The sequence below is a fragment of the Nicotiana tabacum genome, chromosome 6, assembly GCF_000715075.1.
Source record: "Nicotiana tabacum cultivar K326 chromosome 6, ASM71507v2, whole genome shotgun sequence".
NCBI lineage: Eukaryota > Viridiplantae > Streptophyta > Magnoliopsida > Solanales > Solanaceae > Nicotiana > Nicotiana tabacum.
This window is the reverse complement of record NC_134085.1, coordinates 196,069,265-196,083,009: the sequence shown is the minus strand read 5'-3', so window position 1 is coordinate 196,083,009 and position 13,745 is coordinate 196,069,265. Positions and strand designations below refer to the sequence as shown.

The following is a 13,745-nucleotide window of genomic DNA, read 5'->3' as shown; positions in this document are numbered from 1 at the left end:
TCCAGCGAAAATCATGAATACACCAATGCCTGAACTGCTCCTAAGGCCCGCGGGACATCATTCGGTCTCGCCACAGGCCTACGCGCCAAATTCCCTTGGAGATGGTAGAGATCTTCCATTATCTGGGGGACAAAGGTCATCACAATGGCGAAGAACATGGATCTAGTCATGTCCTCACACTTACTGCATTTCATTGTGATGTAGTCGGCGATCCTTCTGACCCTTTCTCTTATGATGACCTTTTCTTGCAACAAACGCCCCATCTGTTGGGCCCTAGCTTTCAAAATTTGTTCAGCTATATGATTCTATTCTTGAAGTTGTTGCAGATCTCTTTCTAATTGTGCCATCGCTGCATAACAGTGTTCTCTTTCTGCCTTAAAGTCTTTTGCCCGGTTAATCATTTTGTTCTCAACGATGATGACCCTTTTCTTCAACCCCACAATCTTATGACTTACCTGTTAAACCAAGCGCGCTCGTTCCTCCGCATTCTTAGCCAATTTTGTTCGAGCCCTTGCTAGTTCACCCTCGGCCTTATTCAAATCAAACCCATACTCACTCACCTTCTGCCTAAGGTTATTTATAAGTTTTTCATCTTTTGCACTTCTGGCGGGATTTTCAGCTGCTATTTTCATTTCCCAAATCTGGGCTCGAATCTCACCCTCATCTGCGGCGACTTGCAAACCATTCTCGAATTGAAGGTCCTTGACTTGCTTTACCAACTTGCTTATGGTAGCCCTATATTCATTTTCTTTGGCCAACCAATCCCATTGCGCTTGTGACACCTCAACAAATTATTGAAGATGAGGTCTTTTGGCCGACCTTCCAAACTCAATTTCCCTTTTATACCAAGCAAGGTACCCTGGTGAAACTTCACTTTTGGATAGATCGCACACACAGGTATTTGCTGTCAGGTACTGTCACTCGCTCCAAGGTCTTCATCTTTTGGAACTATTTGACACCTCCCCAACTACCTCAAAACCCGGTATGGGGCATAAAGCTGGATACTTCTGAGACCCATCAGGAGGAAGTAAGGTCCGGTAGCTGACATGTATACGATTTCATCTATAGGAAGCCACCCGAACGTCCATTCTATTTGGTCCGCAGTGATGGAACGGAGATGTGATATCCATTCTGTGACCCTTTCTGGTAGGCTAAACCCGTCGACCCTTGTATAAAATTCCTCTATGCAGTTTTTCTCTGTCAACCCATAACTCATGTATTGAGGATGATGACATAGATGTTCAATCATCCACATCTGTAGCAATAAGTTGCACCCTTCAAAAAAGTCTCATTCGGCTTTGCAAGCTGTGAGAGCGCGGAAGATTTCAGACACTATCATGTGTGTGAGGGTGCTTTTGGCCTGAGTAAGCAAAGTGCTGACAACCCCAGCTATTCGTATATCGATATCTCCATCCTTCCTAAGAAACACCAGAAGACCCAAGAATACCACCATAAAAGCAAAGCACCCATATTCTTCCCATTTGAGGCGATTCCCTTTGCTACAAATTTTATTTTCTGGATTGTTAAACCCTCCTATGCGTCCGTATTATTGGTATATAAACTGCAGAGTAGAAAAGCCAGATGCCAAGTCTAGGTTGTGGACCCCCTGCTTATCTTTAAGGAATCTAGGAATCTGTGCACAACGACGACTCTTGGAGCAACCAGATACTTGTGTCTCATAGGAACCTCAGTGCTTCCCATATATTCGGCTATTTCTTCCAAAGTTGGGGTGAGTTCAAAATCTGAGAAATGAAACACGTTGTGGGCCGGGTCCCAAAATGTAACCAACGCCTTTATGATGTCTCCTCTAGGCTTGATCTTCAATAACCCGGTGAGACCTCCCAAGTATAGATTGATCTTATCTTGCCCTGATTTACCCAGATATTCCCACCACATACACAGCTCCAAAGGGATCTTGTTCATGACTGTTATTGGCAAATTTTGATTTGTGCTCATTCTGGACATTTATTAGGGTGATTAAGCAAAATCATGACTCATTTGACTCAAGAAAAGTTAATATTTGTTTTTGAATTGTCATTTCAAAAATAAAACTCGGCTTTGCAAATACGGCCTTTTAGCACTTACGAGGAGAAGATTTTAAGGTTGTGCTTACTAACCGACCAAAAAGTTGAAAAAGAGACCAAAAGTGGTTGTTCTTGCTAAAACAGTCTTCCGATGTCCTTTTGGGGACATTCGACTATTTTAGACAAAAATTGCATCACCCTGCTTATTTAAAATAAAATAAAATTTTTGTTCTTTTTGGGCTATTTTTGCAAAAGGGAAGTTGGACGCGATGGGGGTTTCATACGTATCCCATATCCGGTCAGATTCAAACTGGCGTAGTTTGGGCAATTTTGACAAAAACCAACTATTTTCAAAAAACCTTTTTTTTTCGAAATTTCGGGAGTTTCAGTATATTTTGGACATTAGTTTTTCAAAAACAGACAGTTATCTCTCTCAGCCCTTACATTGACTTTCCTTCTCTCAACTTTTCCCCTATAAGCCGGTCAACATGCAAATCCGAAGCAAATAAATGCATAAGTAGCAAGTAAGATGAATCAGGATAGTCTTTTCATTTCGGGTATACCTGTCCTAGACAGACCCAACCCCTGTGTTGAGTCTCCAAAGTCAAATGCATATGATGCAAACAAATGTTCCTACTAGGGATCCGACATGAGGTTGAGTTATTCTAGGTTCAAAACCTGGGTATTTGTTCTAGACTTGTGTACCCAAACAGACAACTCGAGCCAAGGAGGGGGCTACATACCGAGAACCAAAAGGCCATCCGGCTTAGTAACTTGTCTGAGCCTCTTTCTTATTTCAAGGTATGACACTAACAAAATAGGGAGTCACGGCCAGTGTGCACATCCCCGAAGATGAGAAGAGAAGGGTTTCATAGCGGTTTATATACAGTTCAGATAATATAAAAGCGGTAAAAACAACATTTAGCACATTAGGCCTAAACATGTAATAAAATCAGATAACTGATAAAACCAAATATAACAATTCATCTAAGCTCGAATTCTTGAACCGTGAACCAGAGATTCTGGGTTTGGATCCCCAGCAGAGTTGTCAGAGCTGTCACACCTCCTTTTTCCTACCCACCCTTAAGGGAGTATATAAGGGAGTTTTTCCAATTAAAGGACAATCAAAACGGGACTTATTTATTAAAGATTCAGAGTTGCCACTTGGGATGATTATGATGTCCCAAGTCACCAGTTCAAATCCCGAATCGAGAAAAAGATTGACTCTGTTTACATTCTGCGAACACAGAAATCCGGGTAAGAAATTCTATTAACTGGGAGAAGGTGTGAGGCATTTCCGAGTTCCGTGATTCTAGCACGGTCGCTCAACTGTTATAATTGGCCTATTATCTGATTTTAATACACTTTTAAACCTATGTGCATTTTGAAACTTATTAGCCGCTTTTAATTATTTTAAGGAAAATTTCAACGTCATCTAAAACACATCTTTGGACCGCACCACATGAAATGCACCCGCAGTCCGAGACACATTTTATTTAACGTTGCTAAGATTTGAATTTGGGTCAGATAAAATGCACACCGAGTTTAGGAAGGTAACTTTAAATTACGTGCCTAAAGCGACTATGCGTTTTTAACTTTGCGAGGGCTATGAAAAATTCGCTAAATGGCGCACCCCAATTTCTAAGAGCAAACACATTAATTAAATGAGGGCCATGCATTTAAAATTTTATTCAGCACGGCGCACCTCAACCCAATTTTAAAAGCAATACAAACTAACCCTCGGAGGGCCATAGGCTATTTGTATTATCTAATATGGCTCACCTCCATTTATTAAAGGACCTTCCAATTAAAACAAGGCCCAAAGACATTGCAGCTATTTCTAAATTAAAACAAGAATTTAAATCATTAATCTAGAGGCCCGAACTAGATGAAATGTCCATCTTTCACTTTTTAGATTCTGGGCCTAACTTGAGGCCCACTAACCCATTGCTATGACAAATGCGGAGACATAGTTCGATTTGTCATGAGACCCAAATATGAAGGAAGAGGCTCAATGCATATTGTTCCATATTGGTAGCCACCTTACTGCTATCACGTTCAAAACCACAACACCTTACCCATACAATTTCCACCTTTGAAATAAATGTTAACATTCAAGGTACATATACAAATCCTATTCAGAAGTCAGCACACACATTAAAATTTCTAATTATGTTAATGAAACCTTAGATACAAGTTGCTCATCATTTTTAACAAAACTATATGCATTACAATTCTAAGAAAACCAGGTGCAAACCTTGAACCAAAATGGTCTCAGATCTGATTGTAATCTCAAGTTCCCTTTTCAACCCTTTAAACCTTAAAGAGCCTAGGCATGAATAAGTGAGTTTGGGTACATAATATGTAGAAAATTAGACCCAAACGTAAATAATTTGACCTAACAAACACACAACTCTTAATCACACCCAAAACCCAACAAATTCATAGTTAATTTGAAGAAATAAGTCCTTCAATTAGTACACATCTAGTATATTAAGTTAATAAATACAACTGACATCTAAATACTTTACTGAATCAAATACATTCAATACAGAACCCACATCTAATTCTGAGATACAAGTGCAATGTTGATTACTCGATTGATCACATATAATAAAGAGGGACTCAGCTAGGAGGAGGCAGGAAACATAATGCAACAAACTTAAAATAGAACAACTAGTATAGCCAACAGAGAAAAATCTCTTTCTTCAATTCAACTGGAAACCACATCTTCACAAACTAGCCTTATACAGACATCAATTCCATTGAGGGTTCAAATGAAATACCTGGGAAATAAGAGGAAACAAGAAGAAAATGAGGTTTCAGTAGATGAAAAAAAACAGTAGAAACACAGTAGGGTTCAACACCAACAGTCCATTTTAGCCAAAAAATGATGTGAAACAGTCCAAAAATCCACTCTCAATCGAACAGTAACCAAGGCTAACTTCAGACCAAAATTTTGAAAACCAAACTCAATCCATTTTAACCTCAAATAAATCAGAAAATTATTTCAGAAATTGAAATTCAATGGAACAGTGTTCTTTATCAAAAAAAAAAAACCTCAACCGTTTGTGATTTTCTCAAATTTCCCCTTAAAGTCTGACTTGAGAGTCAAGTTAGGATGCCTTTATTGGCAAGGCATTAGGGCAGCCCCTTAAGAAATAGTTTTGCACCTTAGTCCTTTTCTCATTTTTATTTTTGCTTAGGGTGCCTTAGTGTAAAACTCAAAAATTCGGAAATGCTCCCACCCCAACTTCCTAGAAGCTTCCAGTTCAGTTATACAAAGATTCCCTACCTAGAGTTCCTAAACTACCCCTTGAACTCCTAAAATTACCCTCATCAAATTACATGGGTCAAGTAGACCCAATGTTTCAATTCTAAGCCTGGGCTAACTCCTTTCCTTTGGACTCAAGTCCATTTTACTAATTCAAATAGAAAGGTCTAGAGGGCAGACAAACAACTGGTATTGGAATCAGATGAGCCTTTGGACTAAATGTTCCCACTTCGGCCCAAAATTTGAAAAATAAGGAAATTAAGAAACAACTAAACTAATGAATCCAATTAAACAACAATTAACTCCTACACTAAACTAAGAAGAAACATGCGAAGATGATTTTGAGAAAACGGACGGATAGAAGAAAATAAAAGAAGATAACAATGGTAGAAGAAAACCAAAAAAATAACAACAGAAAAAGAAAAATACCTAAAGAAATGCCTCAGACAGAAAAAATGGCGACGAATCTTCAAACTCTCAAATCTTCGGCTCAATCTGAGATTAATCATGTGTTTCTCATCAAAACACATAAATAAAGTCAGAGGGAGCCTAAAATCTTCACAGAAATCTTGGCTTAGAAAATTTGGGGTTTTATGGTTAGGCTTTGATCTAAGATTCGAGGGAAACTAGTATGTGATTTAGGAAGAGGGGGTCACGGGGCTTATGGGGTGTAATTTTGGTGGTGAACGGAGGTGGCGCCGCCACTCTAAAGCGGTGGGAAAAAGGGGCGGCTGCTAGGGTTTCAGGGGCGGTGTCTCTGAAGAACAGGGGAAGTGAGGGAGATGAGATGGGGGGGGGGGGTAATGAGATTCGGACAGTAATATACCTTTCCCACCCCACTTCTCGACCGTTTGATCCGATCAACTCAAAGGCCCAGATCAAAAGCTAGCCTAAACGGGGTCGTTTGGTTCGTTTGGTGGGGAACCGGTTCTGGGCCTTAGTTAAGCGGGTACTGGGCGGGTATTTGGGGTAACTGGTGGGAAATCATTTGGGCCTGTGCAAATTAAATCAAGGCAGCCCAACCTGCTTTCTTCTTCTTCTTTTTTTCAATTTTTCTAATTTCTTTTAATTTAAAACTAAAATAAACCTAAATTAATTCCTAATACAAATTATCTAATCAAATTAATTACTACAAATAATACTTACTACTATTAATTAAAACCAAATTAAAGGAAAAACTACCAAAATTCAAAACTAAAATTAAAAGGTGTAAAAATAATCTATTTTTTGTGATTTTTCTATTTTTGTAAAACAACTAAATTACTAATTTTAAAAAATGCCAAATTAAATCCTAAATGCAACTGCAACATATTTTTTTGTATTTTTCATTAATTAACAAAGTTAACATGCGCAGACAAATGCAAACCATTAACACAAATGCTACAAAAATCTATGAGTTGCAAACAATGGCAAAAATTATTTTGTTTTGAATTTGTGGGAGTAATTCATATAGGGTAAAAATCACGTGCTCACAATTGTCATGTCCTTGAATCTTTATATGAGTTGTATAAGTATTGAAACCGAAGAAGAATGCCTAGTTTGATTTTCCATATAGGAGTGGAATGTGCAGAGATTCAGAACTTTAGCATTCGCATTGCAATTCAATTAAGAGAAGAAAGGATATTTACTTGAGTTCTTTTCTCCTTCTCCTTTGTTATTTCCTACTAATTACTATCTCCTAATATCTGCCTTTATAAGTTATTCTTGTTTGCTGAGAAGGGGAGCGTTGACGCAACTGGTAAAGTTATTGCCATGTGACCAGGAGGTCACAGATTCGAGCCGTGAAAATAGCATCTTGCGGAAGTGCAGGATAAGACTGCGTACAATAGACCTTTGTGGTCCGGCCCTTCCCCGAACCCTGCGCATAACGGGAACTTAGTGCACTGGGCTGCTTTTATTTTTGAAGTCTATTTTCAAGCTTTTTAAGATGTAAAGTTGTTAATAGTTTCTTTTTATAAATAATTTAATCTCTTTAGATATTGTTGATCTTATATAATAGAACCAGATTTCAAAAGGTTGATAACTTGATATCGAAATTATTTTTGATGTTCTAATATACTTGTTGAACCGCTTGAAACCTGAGGGTAAAAAAGGAAAAAACGAATGCGAATATAGTTTTATTCAACGGTACTCTTCTTGTTTTTTATAGGAAAAACAAAATTCTTTTTTTTCTATAGAAAACAATATAACTTTTAATTGGAGAAAGAGAATCACTCCCCTAAACCCTTGTTGCAAATATAAAGCTTTTCATTATTTAAATTTATGGAAAATGGCCAAAAATATCCCTTTACTATCTAAAATAAGTCATATCTGGTCCCCGTTATATTATTTAATTTAAAAAAGTCCTTACCATTTGTGCCCATAAATTAAAATGCCCCTCCACCGTCTACTCCGACATTTAAAATTAAAATATCCACTTGGCAGTCTTTGATTGGACGATTTACACCCACCCCCTATTTTTTAATTAACCCACGACCGGTTCATTTTATCCGACACACCCGTAAATCACTTAAAGAACACCCCAAAACAGTTCGGTCCCCATTCCTTCCTTCAACCACGAGAAAAAAAGCTAGGGTTCTTCAAGAAAGCTTACTCTTAGTAGAGGGCTACTTCAATTTCTTTCATTATCAGTTATTTGATCCAAACCATGCTGTAAATATTGTCAAAAAGGTGGTTTGGCATATCGGAAAATAGTTATTCATCCAAAAGGAAGTGCCACTGTGGGGAATTTTCTAACCAATTCACTCCGACTACTCTATTTAACCCTGGACGGAGATTTTACAAGTGTCCAAAACCACAAGTAAGTGATTATTATTAAATTTTGTCATGTTTGAAATTTCTTATAGTTTAACAAATTGTTTCCCATATTTGTTTGAATTGTATTTTGATGTTATAGGATGCTTCATGTGGTTATTGGGAATGGTCAGATGATCCTATTCCCGATAGAGCGCTTGTACAATCAACAATTTAAGGTCTATTGGATGCGGCAAATGTTAAAATCAATACTTTGTAGTCGTCATTGGACAATGTTAACATTGAAATGGATAAATTGAAGGAGAAATTGATCGTTGTAAAGGCAAGAAACCATGTTCAGGTGACTAAATTAGAAGAGAAAATCCTCGAGATGAAGATTTTCACTATTATTTTATGTACCCTTTTTGTTGGAATTGTAGCCGCTAGAGTAATGAATTTAATTTTAGCTGCTAGTGTATTGTTGGAATTTTGTTGGAATTATGTAGGCTCATATATTATATGAGTTCATTTTTGTTTAGACTACTTCAAGTCTTGTAACATTGATGTTTTAAGTTGATGTTTAAGTTCTAATGTTAATTGCTCGCTTTTGTTGGTTCTCCTGTAGATTTAAGTTTAAGTTACTCCATGTTTAAGTTCAACTTTTAAGTTGGTGTTGATGTTAACTTGAAGTGTAAGATGCTACATATTAGTTGGTTGTTCAATATTAACATAAAACTGCCCATGAGCACACAATGAACATACTGAACATTCAATATTAACACAAAACTGCAGTTGATAGTGAACATACTGAACATGTTTACGGCAAAATTGCATATTCAAAACTGCAGATTCAACACAGTGAACATACTGAACATTAACTGCAAAACTGTAGATTCAACATAGTAACTGCATATTTAATTATACAAAATAAATCCACATTTGTGGAGGCATGGATGCCATATTATACTCCCTAAATACTGTCACAAACATGGTAATAATATGACATCCAACCCCAAAATTCAGCAAGAAGTCTTAACAGACTACACAAAATAGGAAATGTACTATCACATGACAGTAATTACAACCCAACCAACTACACAAAAAATAACATATTTAGTTGTATTACAATAGACTTCAGTTGTTTCCCCTTCTTGGCTTCAGCTTATCCACTTTCTTTCTGCTTTGCATCTCCAGCTGACTTCTAGTTACAACATTTTTTCCTTTCCATTTGAGGCCTGGTGGTTTAAAAGGAAGTGATGATGGAAAATTAACACCATTTGTATCACCAGTGAATTAAATTACCCTTACACTTGAAGTTTGAGGTGGTTTTTGCATTTGCAGAAGTCTTGTTTTAGATTCCGACACAGTAGTTGGCCTTGTAACTACATTTGGATCAAGTTCAGGTTGCTCACACTCAAGGAATGGACTGTTTGATTGACTGTGCACTGGTGGTGTAGGCATAAACACAAAATTTGAGCCTTGAACACTCGACTGACTTGCTTGACTAGATTGGGGTGCTGTTAGGTGTATCTCTTCTTCTGATTGTTGCCCCACACTTTCATTTTCATCAACTAGATGTCTAGAATTTTTCCTTGCCCTTTTTGCCATAGGTGGCTATTGTTGACAAATAAAAGTAGTTAGATAAAATAAATGTTAGTATTGTTAACAAGTAAAATAAGTTAGATATGGTGAGAGTTGTTACCTTCTCACAACCCCTTGCATTATGATTTGGCTCTCCACAGTTGGTGCAAGTCATTACTCTCCCTTTTCTTGAAGCTGCCTATTCACCTTGCCTTTTGATTGCCTCATCTTTTTGTCTTGTTCTCTTGATTTTAGGCCTCCCAGCCATCTTGACGAACTCAGGTGGTTCCATTGTTTGTGATGGATCTAACTCCCAGAATTTTTCACCCCTAACTAGCTGCAACTTATACTTGTTGGTAAGCAGATATGCTTCTTTGCTGTACCACCAGTTGATTTCATTCATAGGCTCCAACCTTTTTAATTGCAGGGCTTTAATTTCATGTGGGCATGGGATTCCAGTAAGATCCCATCCCCTACATGTGCATTTTTTGAAAACCATGTTTACAGTGTACTTATCTGTCCCTTCCCTGACTTCATAGCCATTGTCACCATTGATGTCCACATAGCAAGAAGTGGTACCTATCTTGAAGTATTCATTGTAAATCTTCAAACTATGTGGACTGAAATCATTTGCCCATGACCTCACAGCTTTCTCCCTTTCCCTAAACTAGTTCATCAACTTTATCCTTATCTCCTCAAGCATTTTAATGATTGGCTTTTGCCTTGCTTCAACCAGCCATGCGTTCACTGACTCAGTGAAGTTATTCTCAACTTTTTGGTTCTTGCACATAGTATCAAAATAGGCTCTACACCAAGCCCGTGGAGGATACATTAACAATGATTCATCAGCTTCCTTACTCAGTTCCCCAATACTCTTCAACTGATCCTTGAAATCTTCCTCATAAGAGCTCCAGGCACTCCACCATAGCAACTTCTTGAACTCATCTGTCCTCCATCTCTTGCACCAGTTTGCCTCTATGTGCTTCACACAAAATCTATGGTGTGAATCAGGTAGAACATTTTGGACTGTCTCAATTAATCCCTACAAAATGAAAGTGAATATTAGTAACATGCACTACTGCAGGTAATTAACAACAAATTGAAATGAAAGAAATAAAGATATCTGGATAGAATTCATACCTTCTGGGTTATCTCTAAAATCAGCCTCTTAGCCCTCTTGCACTTTCCATAACTAACATTAACATTGAATGTGTTTTTCAGTTCTACTTTCATCTATTTTATCTTAAACTTTGGGTTATCTTGCACCTTCTTCTTGAAGTAATTTGCTATTATATAATAATCAATCCTAGAATTCTCAAATGCTTCATCACATGTATGTTTTGCTTTTAAGGTCTTTACCCTAACCCTTGAAAGGTCCCCATCTGGAGTAATATGAACAACAAAGGGGCAGTCAAATACACATCCATATCTTAGCCTTTTAGGAGAACTTTTCAACAACTTTAGTTCCTTTTTGTTTGCTAAGGCATAGAAATTAAGATATTTTCTTGCTTCAAGTATATCCTTGAAGCTCATACCCTTATATAGTTCCTTATAATTATCCAAACCTGGCATAATCTCTCTTTTCTTTTGATTAGCAAATGTTTGTAATTCATCACTATCATACTCTATCTCTCCAAAATTAGAATCAGATTCACTTTCAACATCACTACAATCAGTGCCAACTTCATTGAATACGGTATATGACTCAGAATGATGGACTATGTTAGTCACACTAATAGACTGCTCACACTCATCTACAGTATAGAAATGAAGAGTCTTGAATTCATAAGAGATTAGACACAACATATGTCTTATACCATCATCATCCTCAATCTCATAATAATTACCAGATGGATCATTCACAATTAGTTGTTGAACACCTACATTTCCTAACTCATTAATGTATAAATCCACTAGATATTTGTATGATAGAAGTTCAGAATCATAACCTCTTTTGATATGGGACAACTTCTTTGAATACAAGATATGTGGGCTTTTTTCCAGTCCCTACCATAATGCAAGATTAGGTCCGCCAATGACATCCTTGCTATTCTGCAAAGGTAACAACAAAAAATACCTAATCAATTAAAAAAATACTAATAAATAATACGGGGACAAACAACAAAAATCTAAATAACATAAACAATACTAATAAAGAACAATAACTAAGCAATTAACAAAACAGAATTATAAATCATGTATGGATTTAGGGGAACACAAATAACATGTAACAACTAGGGGACCACAAATAATTCAAGTAGTAAAGGCCCACTAGTACTAAAATATTCACATATTTCAGTTGTGAGGGAACAACATTCAACACACCCAACACAAACATATGTCAGACAAGAAAACGACTAAAAGGAACAAATGAAATCCCACATTATCATATCTCACCAACTTTAGTGCTTACAAAATTCAGAAAAGACTAAAACAAAACACATGCAAAGACATTCCACACAAGAAAATAAGACGAAAAAGTCAGAAAATAACATCTTAAACTAACACATAAGAAAACAAAACATATTAAAGCCCCAAAACGATTTGAGTATAAAACCCTAATAATAAATTAAGACAAATACACATAGAGGGGAGATAAACAAGTAATATTACGCGGATTAAACATACCTTTTCAGAAAATTGATTCTTGAATCGGCATCATCGACTAAGAGAAGGCTTTCTTGAAGAACCCTAACTTTTGGTCTCGTGGTTGAAGGAAAGAATGAGGACCAATCTGTTTTGGGGTGTTCTTTAAGTGATATACGGGTGAGTCAGATAAAATAAACCGGGTCGTGGGTTAATTAAAAAATAGGGGGTGAGTTTAAATCATCCAATCAAAGACTGCCAAGTGGATATTTTTAATTTAAATGGCGGAGTAGACGGTGGAGGAACATTTTAATTTCTGGGCACAAACGGTAAGGACTATTTTAATTAAATAGTATAACGGGGGCGAGATATGACTTATTTTAGATAGTAAAGTGATATGTTTGGCCCTTTTCCGTTAAATGTATGATTAACATAACTAGTGAAGTACATTTCTCACTAAAAAGGTGAAATAAACTTTTAGAATCCATTTTTTGGTTCAATAGTCGAAGTCTTATTTTTTATCTTTACCTTTTATAAAATATTTTACTTTTTATTTTAAAATACCCAATATATTTAGACCCTACCTCTGAAGATTGTTGTGAGATGTATATGATCCAACTTACCTAATTAATTAGATATATTGGGTTCGAGTCATATGGTTACACAAATTCTACTAAAATGTGTTCTCTTTTTACTAGGCTTTACGCGGTACGAATTTAGATTAGTCGGGATTTCAATACAAATACGAGCAGAAAACAAAAAGAAAAATTTGGGCCCCCCCAGAGTTTGGGGGCCTAAAGCCTTTGCTTTAGTAGCTTGACCCTTGGGCCGTCCCCGAAATTCTCACATTTATTTGGAAGATACTTATTTCGGATGAGTCACACCAATAGGATGAACCAAGTGAGTTCTGCATCATGAACTTTGTAATACAAGAAACCAACCAGCAAAAAGTGCGAGCACGTAAATTTTGCCCTATAAGAATTACTCCCATAAAATACAAGAAAAATAATTTTTTCCATTTTTATAATTTTATAGGATTTTGTGGAAATTTGTGCTAATTATTTGCATTTTTTGTGCATGTTTATTTTTATTAAAAAATCATGAAAAGCCAAAAAATACCATGCATCATTTAGGTTTGATTATATATATTTTTTGGAATTAATTAAGCAATTATTTCTTTTATTAAAAAATAAAAATCACAAAATAGCTCATTTTACACCGTTTAATTTTAGTCTATCGATATTTCTTTTTGATTTAGGACTAAGTAGTTTTATAATTATGGTGACTATGCAATTAATTTAATTTCACAACTTAGATTAATTTAGGAGTTAATTTAAGATTTTTATTAATTTAGGAAAAGAAAAGAAAAAGAAGAAAAGGAAAAACAATTGAGTAAGGAGAGGGAATTAGAAAGGAAAAAGGGCTGTTAGGCCCAAACTCTTTTAATCCAAAATCTGGTCCCAATTTACCCGTCCAGGTCCAGCCCAAATTATCCCATTCACCCGCCCGTCTGCCCCAAACCCGACCCGTTCCCAAATGCTAATTAA

General features: G+C 36.5%; 1 protein-coding gene across 1 annotated transcript; it reads right to left on the bottom strand.

Annotated features, from left to right (window-relative positions):
* Positions 1 to 9,811: 9,811 nt before the first annotated feature.
* Positions 9,812 to 10,845, bottom strand: LOC107802516 (uncharacterized). Its single transcript, XM_075256432.1, has 3 exons — positions 10,753 to 10,845; positions 10,335 to 10,654; positions 9,812 to 10,232 (listed from the first exon to the last, which is right to left on the bottom strand). The coding sequence occupies exons 1-3, from the start codon at positions 10,843 to 10,845 to the stop codon at positions 9,812 to 9,814; spliced, it is 834 nt and encodes a 277-aa protein (XP_075112533.1).
* Between the last annotated feature and the right edge of the window lie 2,900 nt (positions 10,846 to 13,745).

Bases quoted from the DNA above. Each gene is read 5' to 3' on its own strand.
- LOC107802516 (XM_075256432.1), bottom strand. From the start codon at position 10,845: ATGAAAGTAGAACTGAAAAACACATTCAATGTTAATGTTAGTTATGGA. The intron at 10,655-10,752 runs GTATGAATTCTA...TTCATTTTGTAG, and splicing joins TTTTAGAGATAACCCAGAAG to GGATTAATTGAGACAGTCCA. The intron at 10,233-10,334 runs GCAAAAGCCAAT...AAATGATTTCAG, and splicing joins GCATGGCTGGTTGAAGCAAG to TCCACATAGTTTGAAGATTT.